The sequence below is a fragment of the Bison bison genome, unplaced genomic scaffold (assembly GCF_000754665.1).
Source record: "Bison bison bison isolate TAMUID 2011002044 unplaced genomic scaffold, Bison_UMD1.0 scf7180017864472, whole genome shotgun sequence".
Taxonomy (NCBI): Eukaryota; Metazoa; Chordata; class Mammalia; order Artiodactyla; family Bovidae; genus Bison; species Bison bison.
This window is the reverse complement of record NW_011495033.1, coordinates 417,056-436,891: the sequence shown is the minus strand read 5'-3', so window position 1 is coordinate 436,891 and position 19,836 is coordinate 417,056. Positions and strand designations below refer to the sequence as shown.

The following is a 19,836-nucleotide window of genomic DNA, read 5'->3' as shown; positions in this document are numbered from 1 at the left end:
GATGTGATTTTTATTTTTCCGGTCTTTTTGTGCACAGATTAAAAACCTTTTAAATTGAGTCCTAATAGGAAGCAGGGTTGTGTTCAGCACCAGTCATAGGGAGAGTAAGAAGCAAGTTGCTGGCAGGGCAGCAGGGCCTTACTTTAAGGACAGAGCCAGCACTGCCTTTGCTGTCCGCTTCCTTCACCTGATTTGTGGGAGGGAGCTAGGAGTACAGCTGCAGCGGCTCGCACAACCCACTGGGTCGAGCAGTTTTCTGAGGTTCTGCCCTTCCCTCCAGCAGCTATCTCTGATAGTGGCTACAGCTGAGGCCAGGAAGGACACTTTAAAACCCCCTTGCAAGGATTTGGTCCTGGAGTGGCGGTCAGGGCCCCCGGGGAGAAGTGACTCTACTGCCTTTTGTCTTGCTAATGAGTGAGCCTTTTTATTCTGCCCAGTGGTCTTGGATTCTTGGAGATAGTTAAATGCTCTTTGTGACCCCGTGGACTGAAGCACACCAGGCTTCCCTGTCCTTCACCATGTCCTGGAGTTTGTTCAAACTCCTGTCCGTTGAGTGGGTGATGCCATCCAACCATTTCATCCTCTGTCACCCCCTTCTGCCCTCAATCTTTCCCAGCATGAGGGTCTATTCTAATACTGTTTTAAGTTTGGTCAAAATGTACCAAGAATCCCAACCCTTTTCCCCAGATGCCCCATGGCTTTCTTTGTGCTGTCTTTTCATCCCTGTGCTGCTGCCCAGCTAGCATCCATAGCGTCTTTCAGGCCCCTGTGAGGTCTCAGCAAAGGACAAGTTGGTGACAGCTTACAGCCCAGCTGTCATCCTGCCTGTTAGGAAAGTGGCCTCTCTACCCCTGCCCCTCCAAATGAGAGGCTGGGCCAAGAGCACCAAGAACTTTGCTTGAAGATAAGAGTTTGCTGGGTTTTGCAGCTTTCCCATTTGCTCACAGGGCTCTTTTCCCCTAGTCTGAGATTCAGATGATGAGCCTCACCACATTCCCTCAGGCTGGAGTTCCAGCTTGAGTGTCACTATGCTGAAGCCCACTTAGCTGTTCAAAACCCACACCCCCCAAGCTTAACAAGACTGATGGTTGTGTGTGTTCCTGAGGTAGGATGAGGTCAGGAAGACTTGCTGGAGAGCTGGTGCTGTATCCCGGGTGTGGCAGCTCTGTCCCTCTTAGTCTGGTGAACCTTGTCTCGCTAGTAGACGGGCAGTTCTCCACTGCTGAGGAAAGTGACTCTGCGCTCCCCATTCCAGTGTCACCTGGGGCCTCATCAAAAATGCAAGTTCTCAGGCACCAGCTTAGACCTACTATATCCGACACAGTGCATGGGTACATGCTTCGTCGCTTCAGTCGTGTGACTGTGACCCTCTAGACAGGTGTGGTGGGGGTGTGTGTGTGTGCTCAGTTGTGTCCAACTCTTTGCAACCCCATGGACTGTATAGCCTGCCAGGGTCCTCTGTCCATGGGATTTTCCAAGCAAGAATAATGGAGTGGGCTGCCATATCCTTCTCCAGGGGATCTTCCCAATCCAGGGATTGAACTCGTGTCTCTTGCATCTCCTGCATTGGCAGGCAGATTCTTTACCACTGTGCCACCTGGGAAGCCGATGGACAGGTGAGATCCAGCAAATCTATTGTAACAAACCATCCAGATGATTCTGATTCTGATAAGTTTGAGAACCACTGATCTAAATGGCTGAACTAAGTTTTCATTGAAGAAAACATTTAGACAAAGTCACTGGTCCATGGGCCCTCCAGCTGGGGTTTGAACTCAGACCTCTTTTTCACTGACAGTTTGACACATGGGTTTGTTCCTTTGTATTTTTTTTCTTCCCATTCCCGTCTCCAGTTTATTATTTCTTATGTAAACACATGGGATAGTTAACATTCAAGGAAAAAGGGCAAGGATTTTCTCTTACACCAAAGTAAAGAACTGCCCTTCCAAGATCTTTTATACATAAATCCAGTAAATGAAGGGGCTGAATGGAAACACTTCATTTTTTCCTCACCATATCAGAAACATAACTAAAAGTGAATTTTTGACTGAATAAGTTCAACACTTAGCCATACTCACATTTAAAGACTGCATTTTCCTGAAACTGTTTAGACACATCATGCAGACAACTCATTGGAATGTTTTGAGATCACTCTTAACTAAAAATAAAAACCGTCACTTTCTCAAAACACTTTGTCATCATCCCCACTTGGTCACCAGTCCTCTGAAGTGACGATACCCAAAATTTGAATGCCTGTCAGGTGTCAACATGTCTCAACACACCCTCTTCCTCACATAGACCCCCCTGCTGGTGGATATTAGCACATTTTTACCTACAAGAAAACAGGATGACTTAGGGTGAGGCCATACACGTGTCAAGGGTGTGGAGCTAATTAGAGAGTGAACTAGGACTTGAACCCAAATGCACTAGCTCTTTTCCCTTAACCGGTTCTGCTTATATTAAGCATAAGCATCTAATTAAGTGTAAGGAGGGCCTTCTGACATCTTTCAAACAAACATTCTTTAACCTTTTAGTAATATAGGAAAGACCCTCATCCCACCCACCCCTGAGGCCCTCTGTCACCATACAGCCAACCCCACTGTGGAGTGACCATTAGGAATGGGGTAGGTAGAGGCTGGGAATGGGTAAGAACTCGCCCACACTGGCAACACAGAAAGGCTCCTCAGTCATTCTATCCAAAAGGACTATTATTGGGGTAATTGCGCCCTGAATGGCCTGCATCTTAGTGAGTTCTTTAATCAATGGATTTGCCTGTTTAATGCAGTTGTTTGTTTCCATTTGAGGAGGCCCCTGGTCCTCTATAAGGTATCCTGGTCATGCATGCCTTGTTTGATTGCTAGTGTTGACACTGGAAGTAGGGACCAGAAAATACTCAGGCCACATCAGGATACCTTATTCTCACCTTTAGGATATGTAGGAATTACTCAACTAAGTCTACCAGTTCTCACAATATTCATATTTAAAATGAATATGATGCCACTGATGGGCTTAGTTTCCAAAATTTACAAACAGTTCATACAACTCACATAAAAACCAAACAACCCAATCAAAACAGGGGCATAAGAACTAAACAGACATCTTCCCACATACAGATAGCCAACAAGCATATGAAAAGATACTCAACAAAGCTACTAGAAATGCAAATCAAAACTATAATCACTTCACACCCGTCAAAAGGCTATCATTAAAAAGATTACCGGGACTTAGTGGTGGTACAATGGTTAAGAATCCGCCTTGCAACACAGGGGAGGCTGGTTCGATCCCTAGAAGGGGAACTAATATCCCACATACCGTGGGGCTACTAAGCCACAACTAGAAGGTCTGTGTGCCACAATGAAAGATCCCATGTGACACAGTGAAGATCCTGTGCACTGCAACTAAGACCTGATGCAGCCAAGTAAATTTAAAAAATTAAAATAATTAAAAATAATAAAAATAAATAAATAAAATAAAATAAAAATAAAAAAAATAAAAAATAAAATAATAAATGTTGGAGAGGGTGTGGAGAAAAGGAAAATCCCCCTATTGGTGGGAATGTAAATTGGTGCAGCTAGTATGGAAAACAGCAGGGTGGTTCCTTAAAAAGGTAAAACAGTTGCCACATAATCCAGCAAATACCATGTATCTCTTTTGTGTGGAATCTAAAATACAACACAAATGAACTTATCTACAAAACAGAAACTGACTCAGACACAGAAAACAAAGGTTGCCAAAGGGAAAGGGGGGTGGGAGAGGAATAAACCAAGAGCTTGGGATCAGCAGATACAAACTACCATAAATAAAATACATAAACAACAAGGTCCTATTGGCATCTTCTCGACCCAGCAATGGAACCCAGGTATCCTGCATTGCCAGCATATTCAGAGCCACCAGGGAAGCCCCCATTGTGTAGCACAGGGAACTATATATTTGATATCCTTAATAAACCATAAGGGAAAAGAATATGAAAAATAATACATAGATTTATCTATGCATAAGTCACTTTGTTGTACACCAGATAGATAACATTGTATTAATAAGTCAACTACTTCAATTGAAAAAAAACAAACAGGACTTCCTGGTGATCTAGTGGTTAAGACTCCACACGTCCTCTGTAGGAAGCACGGGTTTGATCCCTGCGGGAGTTCTTCATGTAGCCTGGGTGTGGCCAAAAATAACTGAGTTTGGAGGGCAGGAGTGAGTAGAGGCAGATGATAGAACTTAATAACAATTCTTTTAAAACTACTTTTTAAGTTGCAAAAGTTAACACCATGTTAAAAGAAATGCAACCAGGGAAGGAAAGGAGAGCAGAAAGTGCAAGGCCAGCCTGGGGGCCACGAGGAGGCGCAGGTGGGCGTGGCTCACACACCTTCAACCTCACCTCCATGAACGGACCTGCATGCCAGTTCTAACCCTTCCTGGATGCCACTGTTCACCCTTGTGTAAAACATCGAACTCTATCTACCAATAGGAGAAAGCGTAGATTTCACACCTCTCTGTCTTTTATAAAACAGCCCCTTGTCATTCAGGTTGTCAAAAGGCACTGGCCATCGCTAATAAGCTTAAGGGATCAACCATGAAAAACGGGTCTCAGGTGACTGGACAATGGTAATTAAACCTGATCCTTTCTCAGCTTTTACAAGGTGATGCCCCTACGTTCACCTGCTGTGAGACATGTGACTAGTGTTCACAGGATAAAGGCTACAAGAATGGGTGCATGTTCAGAACACAACCAGGAGACTGTAAAGGGGTGGGAAGCGGGCGGGAGGGAGCATCGCTACGCAGCGCTTAGGAGGAAATCAGATGGATGTCAGGGACGTTTCTTCTAGTTGGCTCAAGAAAACTAACAGACATCAGGACTGGAATTTTTGTTTCCATAATGTCACACACAAAGCACTCTCCAAGTATTCAAAGAGGCATTCAAGTTCCGCACGAGGCTGCGCGCCTGTCTGCTCAGAACTACGGCTGTAGACACTTCTCAGGTCTCCCCACAACCCTTCCCACCTCTTCACAGGTCCTGCCCCTCAAGCCCACCTAGGTGGGCTCTGCTTCCTCCAGGACATTAGAGCTCAAGGGCCTACATAGGATGGCAAACTTTAGACATCCCTCTACTCCATCCTCTGGGGCAGGGGGGCGGGGTTGGCACCCAGTCCTCCTGACAAGCACAGGGACAAGGGTGATGCCCAGTTACATATGCAACAGCCTATCAGGGCCTGGGTCCTCACCTGGAAACACCCCTCACCCCAGCCAGCACCACACAGAGTTCTTTAGAGGAGACAGTCTCTGTTTCCTTTCTGATGTTCATCCGTGTGCCCTTGCCATAGGTCTAGTCACCAGCAGACTGGTAAACCCCAGCTGGGCACCTGCGGCTCTGTCCACCCCCTTCCTCCCACTGAAGTGACGTTATAAGGATAACCCTGAATTTGACCTAAAGAGCTGTCAACTCTTTTTACTAGGTACTGCTTCTGGCAACAATCCTCACCATCGAATAAGACTGTACAGAACACACAGGAGAGGCTGGGACAGCAGGTTTCAAAAACTCACTTTATTCCAATGTGAAATGAAGACGTGATGGTTTAAAAACAAGAAAAAGTTCTTGATCAGCCGTGGGGATGCCTCGCTTGCTAGCTCCCACCCACTCCCTTTGAAACAAGGTGTTCGGACAGACCATACCCATAAGCAGCTCCCCGCCAAGCCACCAGGCAGAGGCCCCAACACGGGGACAGCTCCCTCCAGTTCAGAAGGACGGCTGTCTCTCCCCACCCACCGAGAAGCAGCAGAGGCCAGCAGCAGAGGGGGAGCTGGGACCTGTGGGGGCCACAGCCTTCTGCAGGCCCCTCCCTGCCACCCCCAGGGCTCCTCTCTGTCGAAGGTGCCAGTGTGGCCGAGGTCAGGTAGGGAGCTAGGCTCCACCACCAAGTAATCACTCCTGTGTTTGTATCTCTTCCCCCAGGATCCATGATTCAGCCCTAGTTCCCCTAGCCCCCCACCCCACCCCCCCCTGTGCGTTAGGCAGCTGAGGTTCAACAAGGAGGATACATTCAGACTAGACCCCAAGGTTAGCCCCAGCTGGGGTGCAGGGAGCGGGAGGCAGCATCTCCTGCTGGGCCCGAGGGCCGACAAGCGGGGCTGGGCACACGGGTGTCTGGGGAACTGCCCCTGGCCACCCCTTTCCCCAGCCCCAGCACAGCCAGGCCAGGCTCCAACCATGATCAGTAAAGCTGCTGCGGCCCTCACCCTGCCACGAAGCGAAAGTGCTCCCCAGTCCTCCAGCCCTGCCGCAGAGCTCAGGCCGCCCGCTCAATCCCAGGACACAGGAAAGTGCCACTCTTTTTGGCTTCAGAACTGGACTTTCAGCCACGTCGGACCCAGGGGCAGTGGCAGCAGAAGCAGCAGCCGTAATGTCACACATACAAATGACCTGAGAAATCCCATCCGCGCGTCACTCACTGGGGACCGGCTCGGGGCTATGTACAAGTCAGGAAGGACGGATCAGGGCACTCGCAGGCACGGACGTACTCGCACACACCTGCTCGAGGATGGGGACCCACAGAGGCACCTGTCCCCCAGCCGGGAACTGGGGGATGCCCACACACTCCATTCGCATGTCTTCCATGAGGCCTCTGCAGCGTGTATTCATTGAACCAGTGCAAGAACATCTCAGGGTTCAGGCAGGCCCGGGTCCCAGGAGGATGCTGGGGGTGGGGATGGGGTTGGAAACGTGGAGGAAGAGGGACTTGATTCCTCTCCTGATGTGCAGGGCGTGCCACCTTCTCCTGGAGTCTGGATCACCGGGGGCAGCTGACCGACTGTCCGTCTGTCTCTCCCCTTCTACCCCTGCAAGCTCGGGGAGGAAGGGTCCTTGGCAGCCGGGGGCTGGGTGGCCGCATCCTCTGAGGCCCCCACGGGCTCCGGCTCAGTGGCCATGGGCTCCTCAGCCTTATCCCTGTTCCTGCTGGCCTCCTGGAGCTGCTGCCGCCGTGCCACCTCAGCTTTCAGATTCTCCAAGTCTTTTTGGCTGAGTAGAAGGATGGGGCGGAGAGTGGGCATCAGGGTGGGCCTGGGCCCTCCGTCACCTTCCTGGCTTTGCTTCAACTTGGGACAAGATCAGGCTCTGCACTTTCTGCAGTGCAAGTAAGAACTCCACATACCTGCCAGCCTCCAGTGAAGGCCTGGTTCCCATCCAGCCTTCACACCCAGCCTAAACCCTGTGCACTCTGGCCGCTCCTATCGCCGATCACACCCAGAACACAGGTGCAATGTGGAGCAGGTCCGCTGTAAATGCCCTAAGGCTGACCAGACCAAACCCGGGCCCCACACAGGCGAGAGGGACATGGGATAAGGGGCTTTCGAGGGCAGGGTTGTTGTTGCTTGTCTAAGAGCTCAGAGAGACCCCCAGGGCCCAGCGCTAAGGCTCGTCCCTACACTGACAGAGCAGGAGCTCAGAGAAAGAATGAAGCTGCTCTTTACATGCCTGCTAGGTAGCTTCAGTTATGGCCAACTCTGCAAACCTATGGACTGTAGCCACCCAGGTTCCTCTGTCCATGGGATTCTCCAGGTAAGAATACTGGAGTGGGTTTCCATGCCCTTCTCCAGGAGATCTTCCCAACCCAGGGATTGAACCAGCATTTCTTTAAAAGTCTCCTGCATTGGCAGGTGGGTTCTTTACCATTAGCTCTTTACATACTGACATGAAATGATCGCCAAGATCGATTAAACGCAGGAGAAAAATACGTGCCTGGTTTGGTACAATTTTGTGCCTTAAGGGGGAAAAAAGATGACAGATCTGTGTTTGTGCCATAATGCAAAGTATTTCTGGAAGGAGTCACTAAGGGCTGTACTTCTCAGTCCGAGCCACCTCAATCCCGTAGTTAATAAACCAAGAAAGTAAAGGCCAACGTCCAAGTGGGGCCTCACCTGAGAGGAATGAAGAGGATGCCATTGATGACGTTCAGCTGCTCCAAGACGCTGGCCATGCTGGGAGCTGTGAACTGAGGGGCGCGGGGAGCATGAGTGGCCGAGGCCGGGGAGGGGGGGATGCCCACCCAGCCCCGCTCGGAGACCCACCTTGAGGGGCGGGATGTTGGCGCTGGAGCCGTTGCGGTAGATCTCGTTCATGGTGCGCTGCAGGGCCACGGCTTGCTGGGTCAGGCACTTGAGGTACTCGGAGCTCTCCTTGGTCTTCTCGTGGTCCTCGCCGAGCTGCAGGGGGCGAGCGGGGAGAGATGAGGGCCGCCCTCAGCCCCGCCCTTGACCCCGCCCTGCGCCCTGCCCTGGCCTACCTGCGTCTTGTAGATGGTGTAGCCTTCCTTCTCGTGCTGCAGGGCGGAGCGGAACTCGGCTTTGCTCTCATAGACCCGGGCGACCAGGTGGTGGCTGTAGGGAGGCAGGGCGCGGGGTGGGGGGCGAGGGAGGGCGTGAACGGGCCGGTGGGCACTAATGGGGGTGTGTGCGGGGTACTCTAGATCCCACTCCGGGATCTCTCTAGGGGTAAGACGCCAAATCCAGGACTCAGAGAAGACATGGAAGGTGAGAGAAATTTCCTCAGGAGTCAGATGGAGGGCAGAGTGCTCGATCCCATGCCCGCCCTCAATTCAAGTGCTTCCTGGGACCCTGTGGCCCGGGGTCTCCCTGCCCCCTGACCCAGCACAGCCTCACCTGAGGGCCACCTTGAGGGACTTGGGCCCGTGGTACTTGGTGCTGACGGCCAGCGCATTCTCCAGGAAGCGCAGCGATAGGTCATACTCCATCACTCCGTGCAGCACCAGCCCGATGTTGTTCTGGGGGCAGTCGGGAGGGCCCTGGTCAGCTCCCACTCCCCTGGGATGGAGGCTAGTCCCGCTGCCCCTCCCCAGCACTCACGTCCAGCAGCGCCATCTCAGGGTGGTCCTCCCCGAACACGAGCAATGTGAGGTAGCGGGCGCGGTACAGCAGGCTCAGGGCGGTGGACAGCTGGCTACTGGCAAAGCAGTACAGCGCCAGGTGCATCTGCAGGGGCAGGGCAGGTCAGGTCAGGTCGGCCGCCGGCTCCGCCCCCGCGCCAGCCCCGCCCCGGCGGCTACTCACGTATTCCTGGATGGTGTTGGGGTGCTCGATGCCCATCACTCGCTCGCTCATTAGCACGGCCTTCTGCTGGTTACTGAGGGCCTGGGAGAGGTGGGGGCTGTCATCCCCAGGTGGCACCGCCCCACACCCCGTCTGTCTGTCTGTCTTGCCCATGAGCCTCCAGGCAGCTCAGGCCTCTTCATCTCTGGCTGCAATTTCTATTTTTACTTTGCACCAAGGAGGAAAGAAGTGGTCAAAATCCAGCTGCTGTGACCAGGGAAGTCTACACCCCACCCCGAGGCTGCTTCACATTTTAAAAGACTGTCTTAGTCTATGCAAACATATGCACAAATCTAAAGTTGTACTAAAAATAAAATATTCATACTACGACAAGGAGGCATATACAGGTGAAAAAAAAAGGAGTCCTATGGCTGGAGCCAAGTGGAGCACCTGCAGTGTGCCCTCATCGGAGGCAGCCTCAAACCCGGGGGCTAACACGGCAAGTGAACACCACTAGGCCCCAGGACAGTACAGCCAACAGCACAGTCCCTGAGCAGCTTCCAGAGCGCTTACAAGGTACTGACTGAGAACGTGCCCCTTGCTTGTCCCTGTGAAGGGAAGGAAGGCCCTGGCATCACTCCCACTGTGTCCACGGGCACCGCAGCTCTCCCCAGGACACAGCTGTTGGGGCAAAGGGAAACGGGGGGCGGGGGAAGGATGTATAGGCAGAGCAAGCACATCCCAGGGTTTCCACCTGCTCCTCCTGGGGAGGCCTGGAGGTAAGCAATATCTCTGGGATGACAGGGCTCCAGTTCTGCCTGCCTGGACCCCCCCATCCTGCTGGGCCAGTGGGGTGAGAACACAACCCAGGGCCCCACTGACCACCCCCAGAAGGTGCACAAGCCCACCTCGGCGTAGTCGCCCATGATGTAGTGGAGGCGGGCAAGCAGGCGCAGGCAGGCACAGATCTCCACGTGCATGGCCCCGTACACGTTGTTAAACAGGTTCAGGGCCTCGTTGATGAGCTCACAGCCCTCCTTTAGGAAGCCTGCAGGGCACCGGTGGGCAGAAGGTCAGGGCTGGCCTGGGTTTGGGCTGGGGGTCCCTCTCCACCGCCCCCACCCCCCCGCCGGCCGCACCTGGCACGCACCCTGCTGTACTTTGGCCTGCCCGCTCTGAAAGAAGTGGAAGGCGTCCGAGGCCTTGGGGTTGACGTGCTTGACCACGGGGAAGATGTTGAGCACGTCCTCCTCCGTGAAGGCAGGTTTATGGCGGCTGTCGAAGCTGTACTCCTTCAGCAGGATCTGGGGGCCCCGCCCGACACCCACAGGGAGCCTCAGCCCAGGCTCACGTGGCCAGCACCACCCCACCAGCTTCACCCAAGGCCCCGGGGACCCTTCAGGACGCTCCGAACCCGGCCCACCTGGATGCCGGTTTTCAAGGAGATCTCCCGCAGCAGCGTGATCTTCTGCAGCCCATAGGTCTCCACGGCCTGGTCCACCGTCTCACTGGGGAGGAGCGGAGGGTGGGCCTGAGCAGCCCAGCACCCATCCGCCCCCCTCCACCCGAGCCCCTAGGCATGGGGGCCCCCTCTCCCACTTCCCCAAGCAAGTGGTCTCCCAGAGCCGCTCACGCACCACTCGAGGCTGAAGTCAAAGTAGTTCTTGGCCTCCTGGCAGATGTTCTTCCAAAGTTCCTGGGGGGTCATGACGGCCCAGGCTGTGTTATCTGCTGCCCCTGGGGGCCGGTTTCGCCTCCTCCTGTTCCTCTTCTTGGAGATGAGCTCGTCAGCGGGCAGGTGGGCCACGGGGTTGGGGTAGGAGCTCAGGAAGCAGTTCAGGAAGTGGCTGATGGCAGCCGAGAGCCCGGAGAGCTCGACCCCCTGCAAGGGAGGTGGGACCGGTCACCACCCGGGCTCCCCCAACACCTCCCTGAGCCAGGCTGAAGGGAGCGGCAGTACCTGTAGGTACGTCTTGAAGATGTGCTTGGCAGAGCGGGTTATGAGCTCTCCAATGCCAATTTTCTGCACGGGTTCAGAGAAAAAGGGGGGTGTCTGGGTTGGGCTCCAGGCCTCCAGCCCAGCCCCTCACCCCCCCTCCATCTCTCAGCCACCCCGGGCACCACTCACGTAAATGTGGTCCAGCTGGTCACGGGCCGGGCTCCGCATCACCAGGTCCAGCACCTTGCCCAGGTAGCGCATGTTGATGCCACGCTGGCGCATCACCTCGGCCAGTGTAGCCCCGTCCATGGGCAGCACCGCGTGGTCTGTGAAGTCCTTCACCTGCGGGCTGCAGAAGGTCAGGCCCCCCCCCAGCCCAGGCCCTCTGCCTCCTCCTGCCCCAGGTCTTGCCAATGGGGGCTCCCACTATTCTGGGGCCCTGAGGAAGGAAGGGACTAAGACCCCCTGCTCCCAGTCAGGAAGAGGAAAGGAGAGAAAGGATGTGAGCAGTAAGGATGTGAGCTCTCATCCCCGGCCTTCTGCACAGCCCACCGTCACCCTGGGACTGCTGGGCCCACCGGCAGGGAAACAGCAATGGAGGGCAGCAAGGCTCCCCTGTGATGGCACAGGAAGGAGCAGAGCCACGGCTTCACTCTGAGACTGAGCCTTGCCTCTCGGGCCCTGGAGCAGCGGGCATGGCAGGCTCACCTCAAAGATTGGGGAACAAGCACAACACCGGAGCTCAGGGCCGCCTCAGCAGGGAGCAGGCCCTCTGTACACACACGGGGACTCCGTACAAAGCTTCTTGGAGGGTGGGGGTGGGTAAAGATGCCCCCACGCCCTCTGTCTGCCATCCCCTCATACAGGGGCTTTGGAGGACCATAACCCCGCTGCCAGCCCCCAAGGGAGGGCACCCAGGGCACAACTGATGCCTGCCTTGGCCCCTTTGTGTCAGTGACACTATTCTGGGAATGAGAACTCCCCATCTGCCTCGCAGGTCAGGAGGCTTAGGTCACTCCTGCAAAGGCTCCACGAGTTCCCAGAGGCGAATGAGGCCACAGAGCCTGTAACCCCCGCTGCCCCTCCTTCGTGCCACCCCCTGCCCCATCCCGCCCTCACCAAGCCAGGTATCTGGCAGGAGAGCAGGAAGGCAGCGGCATCTTTCAGCAGCTGCTTCTGGTCCCGAACCTCCTCCTGGCAGGACTCGGGGAAGCGCACTCCTGCGGGCAGGAGGGAGAGCAAGGAGGTGTGAGCTGGCAAAAGAGGCGGGCACCAGACACACAGACAGACAGACAGCAGAACTTAGGTAGGCAAGCAGGCCCCCAGCACTGGGGCCCCCGAGGACCACTCACCTGGCGAGAAGATGTCAGGGTTGAAGCGGACGTCGAAGGCCGTGCTGCTGATGGAACCCACTGCCTTGCACGCGTTGCGGATCACCTCCCGACCCCGAGGGTCTGCTGTGAATACACGGCCTGTCAGGAGCTGCCCCACCTCCCCACGGGTTGGGTGCCAGCCCGAGCCTCCCCTGGCGGGGGCTCCCCCAGCAGCCCCACCTGTCCCGTCGTCCGAGGCAACGGTCTCTGCCAGCTCCTTCACCGTGGCCAGGCCGCTAGCACTGCTGCCCTCCTCCTCGCCTCCCGCCTCGGGCGCTGGGGGAGCGTCAGGCTTGGACTCCGAGGACAGGCCGTCGCCGTTCTCCAGGGACGTGGGGCTCTCCATCTTGCTGGCCTTCTGCTGCATCAGCTGTAGGGCAGCCAGCTTCATGAAGAGCAGGTACCTGGGGCACAGTGGGTGGGGTGGAGCAGGGGATGGGAGAGGAGCGTCTAGGAGGTCACCGGTCCGGCAGCTTCCTGCTGGCCGTGGGGGGACCTGAGCCAGGCCCCAGCTCCTGCCCTGCTGGGCTTAAGGATGTTGGGGCCTGGGATGTCCTGTCCTGTCCAGGGAGCAATGTCCATGCGTGTGTACATGTGCCAGCCCAGCCATTCTACCAGGTGGTGGCAGGTCACAGCAAAAATGGGGATCTTCCTAGACAGGAAGACAGCTGGGTGTCAGGGCTCCTGAGAGCACCAGGGACCCCTCTGGCGTTTTGAGAGGGAGAATTATTCCTGGCACGGGACATTTAATGGGCTGACTCCTAAGCACTGACCGCCAGCAGCAGGGACCCCACCTGTATCCCCCCACCCAAGGGCCATGGCACTGGGAGGTTCAAAAATGCCTAAGCAGATGTCCACACGCTTCTTGAGGAAACAGCATCACTTCAGTAGAAAGCCACCGGTCTCGCTTTTTCTCATCTACATGAAGCTCTTGGGCGTCTGCCTGTGTGGGGGAGCTGGATGCCACAGTGATGGGCCCAGAGCTCGTTCTTCTTCACTTCCCAAAGCATCCCCCGTCTGGGGTCAGACGCCAGCACCGCCCTCCCTGCCTGAGGCTGCAGCCGCAGGCCTGAGCCCCACCTGTGCTCCACGAAGGCGTCCACCAGCTCCTGGCGCAGACAGCACAGCTTGTGGCGGTGTGCGCGGGGGAAGCCAGCACGGGTGCACTCCTCGGGCAGCGTCTCGCCGGGCACGGGCAGGAAGTTGAGGTCAGGGGGGAAGGTGCGCAGCAGGTCCAGGATGTAGTGGCGCCCATCGTTGCCGATGATGCCCTTGCACTCCACGGAGGAGCAGAGCTCCACCTCCTCGTCCCGGTCATTGAGTACCCGGTGCCTCAGGATCTTGAGGGGCCGGCTCGTGCGCTCCAGCAGCTCCAGGTACCGCGGGTGCGACACCACCGTCTTGCCGAAGTCAATGGAGCCGTAGATGACGCTCTGCTCCTGGTCCCGCTCCAGGATGCCGGGGATGATGGACTGGGCCGTGACACGGTAGCCTCGGTAATCCACCACCACCGTGCCCAACGTGTACAGCCCCTCCACATCCACCGCATTGTACGTGCGCACGCCGTTCAGGTCGTTGGTGGGTGCCACATAGGCTGCCACGTCCCCGCCGAAGTCCTTGTAGTGGTCGCGAACGTCGAAGCCCAGGCTGAAGAAGATGTTGTTCCAGATGAACATCTGCATCTTGGTCTCCTCGCTGGGGTTGATGGCCATCACGTTGCCGTCGATGACCGCCATGGCGCCCCGAGTGGCTGCTGCGGGGGAGTCACCGTGCACCTCGGGGCCGGAGGTCAGAGGGTGAGGGAGCTACATCTCACCTGGCCAAGCTCACCTGCGGCTGGCGGAGGTGAGCAGGACGAAGGTTTCGCACACTTGGAAAAGCACCAGAAACCCCAGTTCAGAAAAAATGTAACACTTATGGGCTTCCCTGGTGGCTCAGCTGGTAAAGAATCCACCTGCAATGCAGGAGACCTGGGTTCGATCCCTCGGTTGGGAAGATCCCCTGGAGAAGGAAACAGCTACCCACTCCAGTATCCTGACCTGGAGAATTTCATGGGCTGTATAGTCCATGGGGTCACAAAGAGCTGGGCATGACTGAGCAACTTTCACTTTTATCAAATACTCGGATAGACAGCAGAACTCAGTGATTACAGGGGGCAGGAGGACTTGGGTGGGTCTGGGATCCACCAACTATATGCCAGGTGATCTCTGCTGGATCACCTCTCAGATCTGTCTTCATGTCTATAGATGACATAAAAGTATCGACCTTCAGGGGCCTTCCCTGAAGAGTCCACGCTTCCACTGCAGGGGGCATGGGTTCCATTCCTGGTCGGAGAACTCAGATCCCATATGCCTAGCAGTGCAGCCAAAAAAACGCCATCGCCCTTTATAAGGTGCCCAGGAGACTACAAGCCTACACGGCACCTGGTCCAGCTCCTGGCAAAGTGAGCACCCAGGACATTTATATTTCTTTACCATTATCATCTCTAGTAAAATTATGGGAGATTTTAAAGCTTTTTTTCCACTGAAAGCACTGCTTTTTCCTCATCTCTGTCAGCAAAAGCACTGAGGACATCACAGGAGGACACGTGTGCCCAGATCCCCATACGGCTGCGTTGGGAGGGAAATGGGCGTGGGCATCACTCAGCCCATCCTGGAGGTGGCTCCCTGCCCCCAACCCCCACCCCCAGACTCTAAATCTCAGAAAGGCCAGAAAAAGGGGCTGGGGTTGTCTGCTGGGAGGCAGAAAGTGGCAGAATGGCCTGGAAGGTCCCCAAAGGCCCTTATCCACAGAAGCCCTTGTCCAGCTTCCCTCTTATCCACAGAAAACCAGTAGGGAAGTGGCTAGCAGGCCTGAGGCTGCTGGTCAGGCCTAAGGGGCCACGGGCACCTTGAATATGGCTCTTTCTCGCAGCAGTCGCTCAGGCAGATTCTTCCGAGGCAGCTCCCGTGTAGTCTGCAGCTCCTCATTCCAGTCCCGGGTCTACACAGAGACCAGGAGGGATAGGCCAGCTCAGCCTGAGCCCCCACCACCTGCTCGGGGCAGTCCCACCCCCCTGCCACCCTGTGCAGCCCTACAGGCACCGAGAACGCAGCCTGGGCCCCGCAGGGGAAGGGAGAGAGGAGCCGGGGATGGCCACAGGCACCTGTCCAGGAATGTGCTCCTCGTAGCCCAGCCGGGAGGTATAGGCATCCTCCGCCCGCACGCAGTCCATGGCGTGCTCCGCCTGGGGGGCTGTCCAGCTGTACACCTGGAATGGGGTGGCGATCCTCTCGAAGGGGTGGCGCTGGACCCTGCATCGAGCAGAGGGGAGATGGGATGGCCCAATGAGCTCAGAGCTCTGCCCTGGGCCCCTTCTTCAAGGCCCCACTGTCTCCCCACTAAGGCTCTGTCCCTGGAAGAGTCCAGCAAGGGCCCACAGCCACCTGTCCCAGGTCTGCTGCCTCGGGCGGGAGGCTCTGGGTGCTGCGTGTCCAGCTTCTTAGGGCAGAAGTGCTAGATTCCAGGCCGTCCAGGTCACCCACCCTGGGAGATGAGGGGCCAACAGGCCGAGGCGCTACCTTTTCTTCTGCAAGGCGGCAAAGTTTTTTTTGAAGGTTGGGCTGATCTGGTTGAGCAGCTCCACCAGGGAATGGCTGAGGAAGCGGGGGCTGGCAGGCTTGGGGTTGAAGTGGTACGCTGTGGACCTGCAGAGAGAGAGTGATCACTGTGCCGGGTGCCCCCCAGGCGGCTGCCCGCGGGCTCCCCACAGGCTTGTACAGGGACTCACTGGTTCAGGTAAAATCCGCGGGTGGAGGCCGTGATGCTGACTTGCCGGTCCTCAGCTGTGATCACGAACAGGTACATGAGGTCCCCGTGCATCCTGCGGTTCCCGGGTGGCGGGTTCCAGCCGCTCATGGTGAGCACCTTCAGGCACTGCAGGGGCTGTGGCAAGGGCTGAGCGTGAGCATGCCATGCTTCCTGGTGGGTGGTCCCCTGCCCCCATCCCCAGAGACCAGCGCCCACCTTCCAGTCCCGGTTCTGGGGCTGCAGAGGACACAACGGCCGCTCCCGGCTCCCAGGAAGAATATACTCGGGCGGTGTGCAGTCGATGGGGTCCATCTCCAAGCCCTTCTTCCGCTTCCCGCTGTCTGAGGGACCCGAGGCTGGTGGTCAGCACACGACGCCCCAGGGGGTCCAACGCACTCCCCAGCTCAAGTGGCCCTGGCCTGGGTGCCTCCGGCCCCGCTTCCCTCCAGTAGGAAGGCTGAGGGAAGGCCCAGCCCCCTTCACCAGCCCCAGTTCAACTTGCTCCCAGCCCCTCTGCCCAACCGCCAGCCCCAACGCCTCCCGCACCTCCCAGGTCGCCATCGGTAAAGACGCTCAGGAAGGACAAGGAGTTGCAGTCAACCCCATTGAAGGCATCGGAGGGGTCTAGGCTCTTGAGCAGGTCTCGAACGTGGCGCACGTGGATGCGGGCCTCTCGCACTGTGTATGGTTCTGTCGGAAGGGGGAGGGGCAGGATGTTACCAGGGCAACAGCCTCCCCAGGAGAGAGTCAGCCTGAGCACAAGCAGGGGTAGCACTGATTTTCAATTTTAGGCTTTTACTTGCAGATTCCCTTATGAACACCTAGGCTGGAAATCTGCTTTCCACACACATATCTGCCTATCAGCAGGGATCCTTGTTTGCAAAGAACCTTCTGCCAAAGGGCACAAGAAGTACCTCAGGAAGTGCACACAGGCTGTGGCAGCCCACAGAAGCCCCCTAATTCTCTGTCCACAAGTGTCACAGTGGCTAGGTTGTCCCCACATGCTCAGTCCAGTTCTCCCGGGTCAGCCCTCCCCCAGGGCAGCCAGAGGATTTACAGGACTCAACCTTGCTCCCCAACTCACATTTCAGGAAATCATAATGAGGGCTCTTCAGAGGCAGGTGGGAGGACCCGTAATTGGATAAGTCTGGGCACAGCCGAGTTACTTTTCCCCCCACATTCGTTCTTTGGGTGACATGCCTGGAACCTCTGTGCCACTCTCCCCAGGTGACCCAAGTTTACGGGATCTTTCCTTTTTTAACAAACAGACCAGCCTCATCATGCCAGCTGATTGCTTCACAAGGGGCCTGACTTTCACGAGCCGTGAAACTTCAGTTTTCTTAAGAGGCTGAACTTTTATCACTATAAAATTTGTATAGGCTGATTTCAAGCACTTGCTTGCTACTGTTTTTTTAAAATCATGACTCTGATATTTAACCCTGAAGTTGGAGGGTGTGCCGGAGAGGACCAGAGAAGCAGACCTGTGCTGCTGTCCTGTTGCCACAAGTCCAACACCGCCCCAAGCCTCTACATGCTCATCCGTGACACAGACATACCAAGATGCCAGCGGGAGGGGCGGGGTGGGGAGAGTGCCACCTGGCCCCGCCTCCTCGTGTCCCGCCCCCACCTTGGGGAGCTGCTCGACTTCCAGACAAACCTTCCACCACGCGTAGCACTGAGCCTTCCTGCAGCCCCTCCACACTGCGCAGCTCTGAGAAGTGGTCCAGCATGTTGCCATCCAGGTGCAACGAGAAGCAGGTGCGGTGACAGGTGTCTTCACGGTCCATGAGCACCTGGTGGATCTCCTGCACCATCTCCTGGGGGGAGACCTGCCAGGGAGAAGGCCACCGCCACCCTGGTGAAAACATACCGGTTTCCCCAGCCCCAAACACCTGGGTCCCTAAAATCAATGCTTCAAATACCGTTTCCCCCTTTGTGGCTTGTATTTTAAAGTCCAGGCCCTGCCCATAAGTACTGTGCCCACCTGCACCTGTGTGTGTGTGTGTGCGTGCATGTGTGTGCAGGGTGTGTATACATGTGCAAGACAGAGCCTGGCCTCCTAACCCACAGGCTTCAACTATTCCTGCAGACTCTGAACACAGCAAAGGTGTAAGAACAAGGAAAAGAAAACGGCCATCTTGCCTCCTCCCTATGACTTCCCCTTTCAGGAAGGTGTGGCCTGGGGCTCAAGCCTGTGGGTCCAGAAGATGCAAGAAGCCTCATCTGGTTCCCCAATGAGTCCGTTTGCAAGACCTCTGGGGAGGCTCTGCACTTGGAGACAACCAATACCTCTCTCCTCCCAAAATAAAAGTGTTCGTTGCTCAGTTGTGTCTGACTCTTTGCAACCCCATGGACTGCAGCCCACCAGGCTCCTCCGTCCATGGAATTCTCCAGGCAAGAATACTGGAGTGGATAGCCATTCTCTTCTCCAGGGGATCAAACCAGGGTCTCTTGGATTGCAGGCAGACTTAACCCTGAACCACCAGGGAAACCCCTCTTCTCTCAAGCAGACAGTCAAACTCCAGCCAGAGAGTTGACATAGCCGAGGCTGGGGAGCCTGGGCCCCCAGTACTAGCCAGCCACTACTGTACTCCTCCCTAGACAGGGCTGGCAGTCCCAGCTGGGATCTGGCCCCTAGCAATGTGGCAACAGTTTGAACCTGGACTCCCACGTCCACTACGTGAGTGACCTTGGAAGGCAGAGGACCCTGTTTCCTGCCTGCGACCCCATCCTCATCCCGCCTCACAGGCCCCGGCCCCCAGCACCCCTCCGCTATCTTACCTGGAGGGAGAAGGGCTCAATCCCAGGAGCCAGGATCTTCACTGAAAAGCCTGTGTCCTGAATGACAATGACTTCCTGTCCGGTGGTCTCCTCTCCCGGCTCAGTCTCGTCGAGCCCGTTTTCCCGGGGTGGTTCAGCAGGCCCTTCTTCCTTCTTCAGGCTCTCTGGGCAGTCCCCATTCAACAGCATGACTGAAGGCAGCTCTGCAGGGGACAAGGGGGCTGAGTCAGATGGGCCTTACTGGTGAGGTCTGCCTCCAGCCAGGGTGGGCAGCGCCCTACAGAATGGTGTCTGCCTGTCCTCCCCAGACCTGGCCCTGTGCCAGGCCCACCTACCCCAAGCACACAACTCCTTCGGCAGCCCCACTCTGGCCACCTGCAGGCTCCTGCCTGCACCCTCCATACCCCAGGAACTTGTTTCCCATCTCTCCTCAGGACCCCCGTCTGGCATCCATGTGATTAGGCCCCCCAGACAACTCTCCCAGAGTCGCCAATGCAAGTGGCTTCAACAACACTCCCCACATTCACTTCCCCCTCTTCCCTGATGGACACTCTGGTTCCTTCCTTTCCAGCTCGACTTCTCCCGCAGTCCAGCTGTGGGTGTTCCGGGTCCCAGCCACTCCTCATTTCCATCTTACCCTTATCTGTGATTCTAAATGCCCTCCCACCTCACAGCTCATGTGACCCATCCAGGCTTCGATCCAGGTTTTCAACATGTGGCCATCCCCAAGGCCTTGCCAGACTCATCTTGTCAGAGTGGAATTTACCATCTTCCACAAACCAGCCCCTGCTCTTCAAATGCCCCTCACCACACCCCGACCTAATTGCAGGACGACTGCAGGCCATTTTCCCTATTTCAAGAATACCACTTGCTGTACACCTGAAATTAATATAACATTGCAGGGACTTCCCT

At 56.0% G+C, this 19,836-nt stretch overlaps 1 protein-coding gene across 1 annotated transcript in view; it reads right to left on the bottom strand.

Moving 5' to 3' along the window:
• Positions 1–5,522: 5,522 nt before the first annotated feature.
• CLUH (clustered mitochondria (cluA/CLU1) homolog) overlaps positions 5,523–19,836 on the bottom strand; it is a 17,726-nt gene continuing 3,412 nt past the window's right edge. The window contains exons 2-26 of the mRNA XM_010861309.1: positions 18,925–19,127; positions 17,801–17,972; positions 16,690–16,833; positions 16,360–16,484; positions 16,124–16,278; positions 15,915–16,040; positions 15,500–15,647; positions 15,244–15,336; positions 13,435–14,129; positions 12,535–12,758; positions 12,334–12,435; positions 12,101–12,201; positions 11,171–11,323; positions 11,003–11,065; positions 10,680–10,924; positions 10,466–10,550; positions 10,193–10,346; positions 9,951–10,090; positions 9,064–9,144; positions 8,860–8,985; positions 8,656–8,777; positions 8,280–8,373; positions 8,065–8,199; positions 7,915–7,988; positions 5,523–7,015 (exon numbers count right to left, since the gene is read on the bottom strand). Of these exons, the coding sequence (XP_010859611.1) occupies positions 6,829–7,015; positions 7,915–7,988; positions 8,065–8,199; positions 8,280–8,373; positions 8,656–8,777; positions 8,860–8,985; positions 9,064–9,144; positions 9,951–10,090; positions 10,193–10,346; positions 10,466–10,550; positions 10,680–10,924; positions 11,003–11,065; positions 11,171–11,323; positions 12,101–12,201; positions 12,334–12,435; positions 12,535–12,758; positions 13,435–14,129; positions 15,244–15,336; positions 15,500–15,647; positions 15,915–16,040; positions 16,124–16,278; positions 16,360–16,484; positions 16,690–16,833; positions 17,801–17,972; positions 18,925–19,127 (3,947 nt within the window). The 3' untranslated portion in view covers positions 5,523–6,828. The remainder of the gene's footprint in view (positions 7,016–7,914; positions 7,989–8,064; positions 8,200–8,279; positions 8,374–8,655; positions 8,778–8,859; positions 8,986–9,063; positions 9,145–9,950; positions 10,091–10,192; positions 10,347–10,465; positions 10,551–10,679; positions 10,925–11,002; positions 11,066–11,170; positions 11,324–12,100; positions 12,202–12,333; positions 12,436–12,534; positions 12,759–13,434; positions 14,130–15,243; positions 15,337–15,499; positions 15,648–15,914; positions 16,041–16,123; positions 16,279–16,359; positions 16,485–16,689; positions 16,834–17,800; positions 17,973–18,924; positions 19,128–19,836) is intronic.